General features: G+C 38.4%; 1 protein-coding gene across 1 annotated transcript in view; it reads left to right on the forward strand.

Moving 5' to 3' along the window:
• Nucleotides 1-13,683, forward strand: part of LPCAT1 (lysophosphatidylcholine acyltransferase 1) — a 50,270-nt gene that overhangs the window by 821 nt on the left and 35,766 nt on the right. Inside the window, exons 2-4 of the mRNA XM_010141997.1 lie at nucleotides 838-1,052; nucleotides 11,010-11,122; nucleotides 12,590-12,650. Coding sequence (XP_010140299.1) covers nucleotides 838-1,052; nucleotides 11,010-11,122; nucleotides 12,590-12,650 — 389 coding nt within the window. The remainder of the gene's footprint in view (nucleotides 1-837; nucleotides 1,053-11,009; nucleotides 11,123-12,589; nucleotides 12,651-13,683) is intronic.

Raw genomic sequence — 13,683 nt, forward strand, 5'->3', positions numbered from 1 at the left:
GGGAAAGAGGTTGAGAGTCACAGAGGCATGTCACATTTCATTTGGAATTATATCAGTATAATAACTAAAGAAGTAATGGACTGCCTTCAATCTTGCATGCAGTTATTTTGAAGCTTTTTAAATTGTCCCTCCCCTATTTCATCCAGTTTTCAGTGTCACCCTGCTCTCCAATCCCTGTGAGTGTAACAATTTGTGATGTTTGGTTTTTGCACTCAGTTGGTTCAAAGTAAATGTTTCTCTTTTCATGACTGTCAGGTAGTTTAAAGAACAAGCAAATAAAACCCTACAACAATAAGAAACCACAACCAAACAAAGCAGTTTAGGAAGAGATCAGGTAAAGGGAAGAAAGTAAAATATTTCCAAAGCTCCCAGATATGTTCCGAAGGCATCTCTGTGTTTGAGAATCTCTGATCTACATTTCTCGACCGTTTTGTTTGGGTAGACTTGAACCCAAGAATCAGGGTTATTGCATTCTAGCAATATCCTGATAGCATTTTTCAGGACTCCGTTTGTTAGAGCTTTTTTGGTTTTACTAGAAAGCATTGTTAGACGTTGTATAGAAGAAACTCAATTGTCGTAGTCTGAATCTAATTTAGTGTTACTTTTATTAAAAAATTTAGTGTTACTTTTATTAAAAGCGTTAATATTCAGGCATGAAATTAAATTGATTGACATCTTACCTTGGAAGTGGTCTTAAATCTGCTGAAAAAGAGAAAACAAAACATCTCTGTTTAAGCAGTGTATCCTATCTGTACTTTTGTCATGCTTGTGAAGCTTTTTGTTTCATTATTTTAAAGTATTCCTGTGGCAGCATAACTGTTATCTTAACTTTTACAGGATAGTGGATGTTTTGCTGAAAGCAATCATGAGAATGATGTGGCTTGCTGGAGGATTCCACTGGATAAATGTAAAAGGCAGACGGGCACTGCCGACGGAAGCAGCAATATTAACTGTGGCTCCCCATTCTTCCTACTTTGATGCCATTCCAGTAACTATGACCTTTGCCTCCATTGTGATGAAAGCTGAAAGCAAAGATATTCCTATTTGGGGAAGTAAGTTGGCAAATACTTAATTTTTCAAGAACAATTAAAAATGATTACTGAGGAAGTTCACTGGTTGTGTATGAGAAGGTCTGAAATACAAAGAAAATTTTGCTATAATGGTGAGATTATTTTTTTTTCTTCGCTTGTCTGCTTTGAATGTCAGTAGGAAAAATAGGAGGGGGGTGTGTTTTTCCCCTTTCTCCAAAACTATCATTCTGTGAAGACAGGACAGTCCTACAGAACTCATGGTTAAATTTGCAGTGAAGTTGCAGCCTTTTAAGCCACTACAAATAGAAAAGCAAGTTAGGACAAAGCTGTAGAACCAAAAGCTGAGGCTATAGAAAAAGTCCACCAAAACTTTTTTTTTTGCTGTGACTTGGGGTGCCATCCCAGAAATACATTTTATTAATGTCATCTGCTTTGAATGGTACCCTGCCTGGAGGGAGCGTTACTAATCCTCCACACGCCACTAGAGTTTGTTTCAAGCAGGGTGTGAGAGATGAGCAAGAGCAGATTGTTGTGCACTCAGATTTAGGCATAAGAAATGCAGATGGCCGAGTCAGTGGAACTGCCGAGTCTTTGGACCTACGAACTTTGATGCTCACAAAGGCTTGAGAGAGACCTATGACTTTTGGTGCAGTTTTGCCAAAAAACGGTGTAAGCTTTTAGACTTCTAACCAAAGTTTGTGGGAATGAGTTTTGGAGAAGCCCACCATGTTGTGTCTAAGGACCAGCAAACTTCAAAGAATCTTTCTGTGTCTCATCGTGTAAGTTTTAAGGGTAGGATAAAAAGGACAGAAGATTATACTTTGGCTGTGGGTAGGGACTCCTTATTTTAAAGTCTAAACAAAAGCTTTGAGTTCCTTCATGACTAGGTGTAATCAGGCTGTTGGTATTGGCAACCTCCTTAAATTTCATTAGACAATGTGGTTTTAGGAATGTACCTAAAAGCAGAAGCTGAGACATGGCCACAGATGGCGAGTGGTTACATCTGGAAGCTTCATGTAGGGAATCTCTTGGTGTAAAGTTCTCTCTGTATCAGGTAAAGCTCAGGCCAGAACTGTAGCTGTATCTCTATTTCACTGACTATTTGTCTGATAGAGTTTAGTAAAAGTTTGTGGCAGTGAAAAATCTGTATAAAAATGAATAGATGCTTTGAACAAAAAGGATGCAAGCACGTGGTTTTTTTAAAAACGAATGTATACAAACAAGCATAGTGTGGAAACAGAAATTGAACTCTTTGTCCAGTACTAAAAGAAGATAACTGTTGTGAGGGGATATGTTGACACTCCTGTACAGTATAGGTGTATTCAGGCCAGCTGGGGCTTCAGGACCAGTGCAGCTATAGAAGCGGGGACAGATTTATATTTTTTCTCAGCTGACTTAATTGACTGATTAATAGTTGCTAGCTCAGCTCCTTTACTCGCAGCTGGACCGTTTGAAGGACACAAACTAGATGAGGTGATTCCAGGCCATGTTGTGTTCCTGAAATGTGGAATGACAGAATGGCATTTGACAGAGTGCTGTAATAGCTGCTGAACTGTTCCACGAAGTAGATGCAGTGGGGACTAGTGGGAAAGCCCGAGGAGAATCTGTCAGGATGTGGACGTTGTAGTTATTCTGAAAGTAGCACAACTAAAGCATACTGAGTAGTTCAAACTATACTATATACCTAAGAAGTATACACTATATATCTAATTTAATTTGAAGGTAGCTTATAAAGGATTCAATTGAAAATCTAGACTTACTAAAATAAATTTTGAAAATTACTCCCTGGATTTTTTCTTGTGTGAGCAAAACCTGTCACAGAAAAACAGAAAACCCAGAAAACTACATACAGTGAGTTGATGGAATATTACTGGTGTGAACAGCGTAGTCAAGTAAATGAGTATTTTGTCCTGTATACCTGCATTTGCTTTGTCATGCAGCCACAAAAACGCTGTAGTCCCTTATAAAGTGCTCAGAAAAATGCTGTGGAAATGAGGCATGGCAAAGGTCATAACTGGGATTGAGTTCAAAAACCTTTTTTGTTTTTAGAGGAATACTTTTATATGAGCAACATTAATTTCATCAGTTTGTGTTATTAAAGTAAATGGGCCTTAAGAGAGAGGTGAGTAATCACTGTAATGATTGGTTTGGCTTAAAATTTAGCAAAAGTTTTCCAGTGGAGTGCAGATCTATTTTTCTTTTACTGCTTGAAAGAGGGTTTTTGTGAAGCAGATGGTACTGACTATCCTCTCCTCCTTCGATATAGTATTTTAATTCCAATGTTATTTACAGTTCTTTACATACACAAAAATGTATTTCATGTTATTGGACCACTGGTATTTGCCTTATGCCATCTTTGAAATGCTGATCATGTTTTCCTTGGATTGCATGATGAGTTGTCGGCATTCTAGGTGTTCATGTAGAATTTATCCAAGAAAGGTCAAAATTGGGTTTTACATTCTTCATATTTGTGAATCTTGCAAACTTGTACCATCTCCAGTGAAGTTTTGGAGCCAGCCATTCATTTAACTCAGCAAACTTCAGCATGTAAATAAAAAAAAAAGCTTATTTCCAAGAATGAGGACTTTGGTTGAAAAGTAGATCTTCATCTAGAATATCCAAACATGATATAAATAAGTTGGCTTTTTGACGTACTGACAGCGTTTCTCAGGACACTGTACGTTATGAACCAGAGGGACAGGTGCTTTAGCAGTCCCAGAAAGATCTGATTGCTAACTGGTTACCAAGATTGGTTCTAAAAGAATTTTAATAGATTTCTGGAGCAGCTGCCTGTATTATTGTACCCTTAGTTTGCCAGTCATGGGATACTAAGCTTTTGATCCACTTTCAAGTCCAAATGATTAAACGCATGTTCTCTATAGGATTGGAAGTATTCCACAAGTGTGTTTTGTGTATGAGTGTTTTATTGCTTTCTAACTTGGAGGCAGCTCTCCTGGACCACAAAGTTCAATTTCAGAAGCAGACTGAAGTCTTGTGGCTCTTTCAGACAACTTCCTTCTTTTTAGGAAAACAAAGAAAAGAAAAACTAAATTAAAATGCTCTTTTGCTCTGACAGAGTTATGACCTCTTCTGTTAGTAGTCAGTAGTGAAGTAAATTACCCTCTCAGCACGCACTAGTTCAAACTTTGGATGAACCGCTTGTCCAGATCTAAACAAGATCACAGAATTGTTTTGGTTGGAAGACACCTTTAAGATCATCAAGTTAAACTGTTAAGCCAGCACTGCCAGGTCTAAGCTGTGTGATGGCATGAGATTTCAGTGATCATCTAAAAAGTCAGTATCTGCATGTAGAAAATGCCAGAACAGACAGAGCACATCACCGCGATGCTGAAAGAGGACGTGTATTTCGGCATAATGGCTTTCCAGAGTTTTGGCGAGTTGGGGATGTGACATTTGCTGGACTGTAAAGTGTGCAGCTCAGGGAAGATGACATCTAGGAATCTGTTGCACCTTATATTGGCTGAAGAAGTTAGATTAGGTCATTCATCAGCACAGATTTTTAAACTTTCTTGTTTTGTCTACTGGACCCAGCTTCAAGTCAGGACAAGCTCTTTGCATGAATGCTGGGTAGTTATATTTCACTTTGGCTGATAAAAGCAATCTGGTTAAAAGTTATTTTTCATTGCTGAAGTGGTCAGTGGTACTGCAGAATTACTTCAATAAAAAGGAGATTTGTTGGGAAATATGATTTGGGGGGGATTTTGTTGGACAACTTTTGTGATTGAAACATCATCTGTGGTCTAAACTTTCAAAAACTAAATTTAAGGTGATAAGCTAGTTTAAACTTCAAGCAACTTGTCGACATCTGTAACCTCACCCTCTGAAAAAGAGGAAGTTGGTACCTGTGAAATGAGTGGGGGGATATGTTAGCTTAAGTTTATAAAGGAGAAGGAGATCAATTGTACTTGCCAGAATACAGAAGAGCTATAGAGGAAGAGATTACCATGTTGTGTTATAAAAACTGTCAATTCTATTGTGTGCTTTTTACCCACATCTAAAACTCACTTTTTTTTTTTTGTTCAAGCCCATCTTTTGAAAGTGCTTTATAGGCCTTTCTTGAGCATTGTGACTAAAAGACAAGAAATAAGCAATTCAGTGGGAAATATTTTATGCTGTGGTTGCTGGGTATGTTTTCATTTCAGAACTTAAAAGATGCCAAATTACTTACTCATCAGCTCTGTTACACAACCTAATCCTCCAGTTTTCCATCCCAGTTTCTCCCCACAACCTTCTTCCCATACCTTGCAAAGCGTATAAGGAAAAGAACCATGGTAGACCCACAGTTTTTCAGTGAGGATCTCACTTTTAAGTACTTCTGAGATTCATCAAAGCAGTCCTTAAGCCTGTTTTTGGAAGAAACTGCTGTAAGGTGAAGGCATGACAGATATCTCTTTATATGCTGTAAATCAGAAGCTTAAACACTGTTAAGATCACCAGCTCAAATGGCAGTGTCCTATGCTATCTTGGCATTGTAGCCTACCTTGAGTACACAAATGAGCTTTCCAGTTCTGAGGAGCATCTTGAAGTTATTGCCAAGCATATTCATTTCATCCTCTCCTTTAAAAACTTCCATTTCAAAATTCAGTGTTTTCTTGAGGCTGTAGGCATTCAGACGGTCCTGCAATATTTCAGTCCTCACAGGAGTGCTCTCAGAGAGACTTTAAATAGTTGCACTGTCACCTGTGCATTATAGATATGGATTTATTTTTGGGTTGGAATTAGGGACTTACTGGATTTTTTTCCCCCATAAATTCAGTAGTAATTACTTCTCATTTAAACTGCTGCTGGAATGCCTAAACTACCTTCACTTTTTAAGCATCCTTGTTAATATCATTTGTGGAAGTTACACACTACAATATATAAGATACCTTCAAACCGATACAACTGTCTTCATAAAATACTTCTTAAACTGGCAGTAGGAAGCTAAAACATCCAGCCATGCCCTCATACAGGTATTGCAGGTGTGAAAGCAAACAGCAATCCTTGTGATATGAAAAGGATCTTTGTTCCTCAAGAAGTCCTTAAAGGAAGTAGATCACATTTTGTAAGACCAATCCAAATACCATGGATTTACTTCTGTTAAAGCTAAAGAGAACACTGATTATTTACCTCCTACTCCTGATCTCTCCTCGTCCTATAGACTGCGTGTTTCCTGCCTTCCTCTTTGGAAATTGGGAAACATTAACACTGCCTCTGTTCCATGAATACTTGGTATCTGTTCGGTCAGGTGGTCCATCTGCTAAGCATTTAGATAGACTCAGAGAAGTTGTTCTTGACACATACTTAGCTTTAGTGGTTGGTTCAGGCTTGGGTCAAAGTATATGTTTTTGTGTACGATTGTTGCTCTGATAAGATACTACCACTAACTTCACAAATCTCATGTAGAAGACCATAACTAAAACAACACTCTTTGTTTAAGAACCATGTAACTCCAAGTGGAAAAGATCCTACTTTTGGCTGACATCAGTTTTGTGCATTGATACAACTTTGTGTATTTGTTGTGTCTGCATTTGAGTTTTTTACCCATTTTTAAGTCCCTGTGTCCATATACACAGAAATCTGTTTTCTTCTGGAACCTTAATGTTTTTTTTCTATATTCTCCAGAAGACTTCTGTGCCTCTTGCAAATTTCTTTTCTTCTTTCCTGAAAAGAGCAGGTTTCATATTAGATATTACTTCATTAGAAAAGGCTTGAGTTCAGAACTTTATGAGCATTTTGGTTTGAGTAAGGCAGCTCTTAAAAGCTAAGGCCGAGATATGGAAGTTAAAGACTGAAAAGCACTGTTTTGTAAGCCCTTACAGAACGTGTAAGAGGGCAACTGCTCTTAGAAGAGTAATCTCTATTTTTTCCCATAGTAGGAAAAAATCAAGGAGTAAATACTGTAAGTGGATATCCCACTGCAAGTCTGCCTGTATTACACAGCTTGCCTCCATGTTAAATGCAAACAGAGGCAGTTGTAACAGCTCTCTATAGGCCGCCATCTCAGTGTATCGGGAATGTATGTGATGGGATTTGGGGGAGAGGCCAAGTGAAAGCCCTAGGTTCAGCATCCTCTGCTTTTGCAGCAATCTGCCACTCTGCTGTTTCTGCAGTGGTAAAAATATAATGCCTACTCAAAAATGTGTGTATGAATACATTTTAGAAGAACGGTGTTTGGTTGCCACGTTGCTGTTCCATTGCTTTTTGTGTTCTCTGATGCCTTGTAGACCAGTCACGGTGCCATCATATCTACCATATGGTTGTAACTGTCAAGTGTAATTTGAATGGTTTGTTATGATACTTTCTTCTATTGTATGTTAAATAGCACTTAATATCTTGATTTCAAACAAGATCTCCTCACCCACATTTGCCTGAAAAAACAAAGGTGAAATATCTTCTTTTTTTTCTCTGTTATCCTGAGAAATTCATTGACACTGATTGTATGTGTTCAGCTCATCAGAAAGAAACTTTTTGTTGCTTATGCATCAGCTGGTGCTTAAAATGATTGCATGGCAGTTATTGTTCCAAAATCAATTGGAGCTGCCACCCTGCAATTACTTAAAGCAATACTGAATTTTTGCAGGCTGTCTTAAAAGCCTGTTTCGTGCTAGAACATTGGTTAGCATACCTGTGATGTTCTGGCTGTTCTGTAAGGCAGAGGTTGTGGTGAATTACTGGCAGTACTGTTTAAACTGCAGACACCTGCCAAAGAAGGTTGAGTATAGCATGCGTCACCTGTCTTCAGGACTACTTGTAATGAGCTGAAATTGAGGATAAGAGTGACTACAGCAAGTAGGACTGATGTTTCTGGAGAAAAAGATGGGATAGTGACACTGACAAGGTCAGTTGTGAATTGAGGGATTGTCTGCTATCACTCACTAGACTTTATACTTTAAGGGTGGTTTTAATGGAGTGAGAGGAGATGGGCAATCACACCTTTGAGCATCTCTAAATACTTGGGCTGTGGTTTTCACTACTTGGTTACAACTGGTCTTGGACGGTTAATGGATGAGCAGAGAAGGTTAAGATTACATTCTGTTCATTAAGTATATTGCACAGTTCTGCTTGTTTCCTTTAGCTGCTCAGTATGCCAGCTGTCTGAAGAATTTTCACGCACGCTGCTTTGTGCTCCTGCCCTCTAGTCCTTGCCTGATATACATACTACCTTACAGTACTGACTCCAGGCTTCCCTATGATTGACTTGACTTCTGACCACAGTCTCATCTTGTTCACCTGTTTGGTTTGTTTCTCAGCTTCTCTTTACAGACCTTTGTCCCTGATCCTGTCTGTTTCTTGCACAGACTGACTTGGTACAGTCTTTGAATTTTCAAATTCCTGTCTGTTTACCGAACATGAAAATGTGGTGAGAGTAGAGATTTGTGTAGCCTTGTGCTCTGTTTTCGGAAGTGGTTATGAGAAGAGTATCTGAGGAAAGGCAAGGACAGAGCTAGCCTTCTTTTGGTATGTACTTTTAGCTTCTTACTGATGACTGGGAGTTTCAATCTCACTTAAATTGTTGGACTTAGCCACTAAGAGTCTGGTAGTTGGTGTTTTACACCAACTTAGATTGGTGTAAAACAGGATCTTAGGTTGCTGTTTAATGTTAAAACAAGAATTCAGTCAGCTTTTTGGTCTGATCCCTAAGGACCTGAATATTATCACCCTGTCTGTTAGGCTAAGATTTGATGTGACCGGTTGAAATCATGTTGGCTTCACACATATTTGAAAGAAAGTTGATGGTTTAAAAGATACTAAGTTCTGCGAGCTGCATGAAGATAGCATCTGAACCATGAGAAAAGAAGTGAACTTACTTTGCAGCCTATTTTGCATCATCTAATTCAAAAGGCAGGACAAATCTACGGGAAACCAAGCTTTCAGTTGTCTCTGGTCTTTTTCCAGCTTACTGTAATAGTTACTCTTTGCATGTGGGTGTGTTGCTGTTTGTGGTGGTGTCCATTTGTAAGATGACTTGCAGTGTGTTATTTTGGAGCCTGGTAACATTGCAGTAGCTTGCTTTTGGGAAGGATGTAACTGTAAAGCTCCCAGGTTACCACTGTAAGCCCATCCAATTTTCAGATAGAGATTACAGGAGTGGTTAGAGACTCAAAATTGGCAAGTTGTCTGTAGTCTGATGTTTGTCATACTGTCCGAAGTAAAATCTGTCTGCTTGCTTAATTTCACGTATTAGAAGAAGACCCTGCTTGCAGCATATCCTTAGCTAAGAGCCTTGGATCTCTGGAATTGTCTTGTTCATTCCTTGACCTGAAGTAACCTCAGTTCCATCATTTGGACCTAATGTAAAAGAAACTTCAGGGTGAAGGTTGAGGATGTTTGAGTCTTTTTAACTTTCTTTTACTTGATAGTGTTGTTTTTGCTACACAAGAGTAATAGAAAGGTCAGGACTAGTATTAGTAAGAAACTAGTAGATATGAAACCAAGTATGGTTTCCTTTGCATTTTTTGTTTCTTCTGTTTTGGGGGGATTTTTTTCTGGTTTTTATGCATGTTTGGTTTGGGATTTTTTGTTTGGTTGATTTTTTTTTTTTTTTTTTTTTACCTTCCCACAGTAGCGACCCCAGCTGGCACATGATGATCTTCACTCCCCTAGCAAGCACTCATTTATTAATAATGTCTGAGAGTAGGCACGTAGGAAAAACTGCAAGAGTATGGTAACTCTTCTCTGATACTGTCTCCTAAGCTTTGGCAACTTGTGGGATAAAAGCAGTATTTCAGAGGCTGGCAGAATGTTTGGGAACTTGCTGTAGGGTGTGACGGGTTAGTTTCACAGAACCATAGAAGGATTTTGGTGACTTGCTAGTTAAAATGCTGGTGGGGTCACACCAGAACCACCAGCTTTTGCTGAGTACAGGACTGTAGCTCCTTACGCCTTTTTTTTTTTTCTTCACACTTTAAGCTCTGGCTGATCCATTAATGCAGCAAGTCTATCCTTGACAAAAGAAGATTATACAGCTACTGTCAGTGAACTTGTCTCATGGCAGTCAGAAATATGAAAAATATATTTGTATTTTAGGCAAATAGAATAGCTAATGGTTTAGTGACTCTTGAATCTTCAAATATGATTACAAGACACACAAAAAAAAGGTATTTGAAGATGACCCACTTATAAAAGCGTGAAGTAGTGTATTTGAAGATGCTTCTCTTGTAGCGCTTTCTGACACTGCAAGACGCGTATATGCTCCCTATTACTTTGTAAGTGGAGTGGGCCTTGGTGTCCTTGTGACAGATGTGCATGGAGAGGATATTGTGGATTGCTTTCTGATTCTTGCTCATGCTTTTGTGTCTGGCTGTGTGTAAGATGTTTCCCACTGAGCCAGGATCTGATTCATCTAGTATGAGGAACAAGCAAATAGGTGATAGCTCAGAAAATAAGCATGCTTTTTCTTCTGATGATGCTGATTCCCCAGAAGACATAACATAATCTGCACATGGAGTATCTTTGGTACACCTTCAGTGAAGATGAGCTGTCATAGGAGGCAAAAGCTCTAAAGACAGTGGCTGTTTGACCCACAGGGTGTCTTTTGGAAACACTTGCATAGGGATATTCCTGCTACTTTGCTGGGTTGGAGGTGGCTGCATACTTTGTGATTTTTATGATAGGAGGAAATGGCTTATAGTAGCCACAGCTGCTTTGTTACAGAAAACTATGCAGAATGTGTACAGTTATGTTTTAAATCATCTGTGATGTGTGTGTGTGTTGATCTATTAAAAATTGAACAAGTCTAAAGTGCCAAAACTGTGATAATTGTTTTCCTCACAGGAATCCATGAAAATATTTCAATAAAATTTTAACAATTCAGCTCAGTATTTAAGTTTGCAGTGTAATATAGTAAAGTAGTTGTGTACTTGGGCCAAAACTTTTATCCTGAGGACTACTCATTGGGGAGGGGAGAGGGAATTGTTTTCAAACAAAGCAGAAATAAAGGCTGGTTTGCTTGTTTTTGTTTGCCCTTCTCTGCAGCTCTAATCAAATACATCCGGCCAGTATTTGTATCTCGTTCAGACCAGGATTCTCGCAGGAAAACTGTTGAAGAGATAAAGAGGCGTGCTCAGTCTGATGGTAAATGGCCACAGGTACTGTATGCTGCTGCTATGTGACTGATGATATTTGGCATTTCCAGGCTTTGGATATGCAGTTTAGCTTTTTCCTTCTGGGATGTTGTAGATGGTTTGTGGGTGGCAGGATTTCTCCCCCTCTTTCTACAAGATATAACGTAAAATTCTTACCTGTACAGAACACTAGCTTTTAACTGCAGTGTGTTTCAAGGGGAGACGGGGTAAGCACATGGGAAGACAGCTCTCTTGAGTGATACTAAGTGGAGAGACCACAGCAGGTTTAGAAAGTCCTCTAAGAAAATAATGAGGTGCTCAGCAGAATACGTGGGCGAGTGCTGTGTGATCTTGCCCTCTCAAGATTTTGGCATGCTGTCACTGCTGGAGATGCGATATTGGCCACGATAGCTCAAGCAATTCAGATGTTCCAGTAACTGGAGTTCACCTCTATTGGACCAAATGATGAAAACATTGTCAAAATAAGTGGCTCAGGGTTTTTTCTGCACTTGAAATGTGGCTATTTGTAATGTGCCTTGGAAGACAGTAAGGAAAGGAAGCGTGATTATTTTGAAAATTTGAAGCATTCCTGTGAACTTTTGAGATTAAGATACAGTATGTCTTTCATGGCATTGTTGCTACTATAGCGGTTGCATCTGCATACTGGACTGCAGAAACATTATAAACAGTTCAGAACAATGTAACAGAAAAGTGATATGTAGCTTTCTCATCAACAGATTTCAAATCACTTTAAAAAGTAAATATTCTTACTTACAGATGAAAAAACTGAGTTTCAGAGCTGAATTGATTTCCAGAATATCTAGCAAGCTAGTACCAGAGTGAGCAATAAAACTAGTAATATTGGTTCCAGTCCATTGCTTTGTCCCCTTACAATAGGTATTTATTTCCTTTAAATGTCTTGTTCTGTAACGGAAATTTCAGCAGTTCTTGGCTTTTTGCTGTCTGAAGCGTTTTGGGTTTTTAAGCAATCTAATCTCTTCCTCTGCATTTGTTTCAACTTGAGCATTTTTTGCCTTGTTAGAATTCTGTTTAGATATTTTCAGCCTTTATCATTCTGGCATTTGTGTACATGCCAAGAAATAAATGCAAAAAGAAAATAGCAATTTTTTTCTAGCCTGCTAACAGGTAGCTTGGGAGCATGAAATTTGTTTTGGTGCAAAACAGAATATGATATTTTTATCATCACCAAAGCGTTTTGAGAGAATTCTCAAACTCACAAGTGTTTCTCATTACTGTCAATGTTCCAATTGAACAGAATTATCATCAGAGGTCAAAAAAGAGGCAAATTCACAGACAAAAATATTTTTAAGACAGAACTTAACTTCTGTATTGAGCACTAATTGAGCACTGAACTGTTTTTCCCTAAAAGTTTTTTACTGTAATGAGTTAATTTTAGCTTGGAAAAAATGTGTTTGTAGATAAATCCACATTGAAATAGTTCTTAAATTCAACTTTTTTCTTTACTTTAAGATAATGATATTCCCAGAGGGCACTTGCACAAACCGTTCCTGTCTAATTACATTCAAGCCTGGTAGGTATGATGCTCTCTTTTCTGTTCTCTACAGAATGTTCTTGTATATTCGTTTTCTGAAATACCACTTGCATTGTAATTTGTTTGCTGTTACTGAAGTTGAGTTAAATCTTGCAGTAGAGTAGATTTGGAATAGAAACTTTCTGATGCTACAAAAGGATTGTAGTTCTGCTCTTGAGCAAAATGTGCTAGATAATTCAGGGTTGGTTTTTTTTTCTTGGCTTTTGAGATTCATATGAGATGGAGGACTGATGTTTCTTACTGAGTTTTTGTTTGTGGTATTCTTTTCTTTTCTTGGTTTTTTTTTTTTCCTCTTGCCCCCTCCATTCCCTATTTTGAGTCTGTCATGTAGCGTTTAGCTATTTAGATACACTATAAAGCTTAAGGTATCAGCAAGTATCTATTTCAGGCTGATGCAGCATTTGTTGCTGTGTTTGGTTCCTCCCAAACTCTTCTGTTGGGTTGCATTCTGGTGAAGATAGTTCAAGAATCTTGCCAGTATAGCACTGTTACAGAGACTAATTTTTTATAATATTTTTTTAATTTAACATCGACATTCTAAGCGCCTTTCAATTGGTATCACCCTTTTATCTTATCAAATTAGTAGAGTGTATAACACTGAATGTTGTTGAAGCTGTAAATTGCAGTTACTATAGAGCCAGTGAACTTCCAGTGTTTAATGTAAACTTGCTTTTATGGTGTAGGTATGGAGATGGTGAGTGAGGAAGCTGCAGTGAAGGAGGCAGTTGTGAATGTGTGTTTTGACACATCCTAGGTTTCTGCCTGGCTCATTGTGTTCTGGTCTTACTGTGTGTCTTATTTTTTTTGCTGCTTACAACTTAAATATCGCTATTAGAATATAATGCATTGAGTCAGCATTGTGATTCCTTGCAGTGGTTCATTTAGCTGAAGGAATCTCAGTATTGTTTCCTGAACAAACATTCAAATTGTTTTTCTTCCCCCCACCCTCAGCTCTCTACCTTTTCAGAAGGAGGAGTGGTGGTTAGGAGAACATCCACTTCTTTTGCTCTTT

Source organism: Buceros rhinoceros, unplaced genomic scaffold (assembly GCF_000710305.1).
Source record: "Buceros rhinoceros silvestris isolate BGI_N320 unplaced genomic scaffold, ASM71030v1 scaffold18698, whole genome shotgun sequence".
NCBI classification, from domain to species: domain Eukaryota; kingdom Metazoa; phylum Chordata; class Aves; order Bucerotiformes; family Bucerotidae; genus Buceros; species Buceros rhinoceros.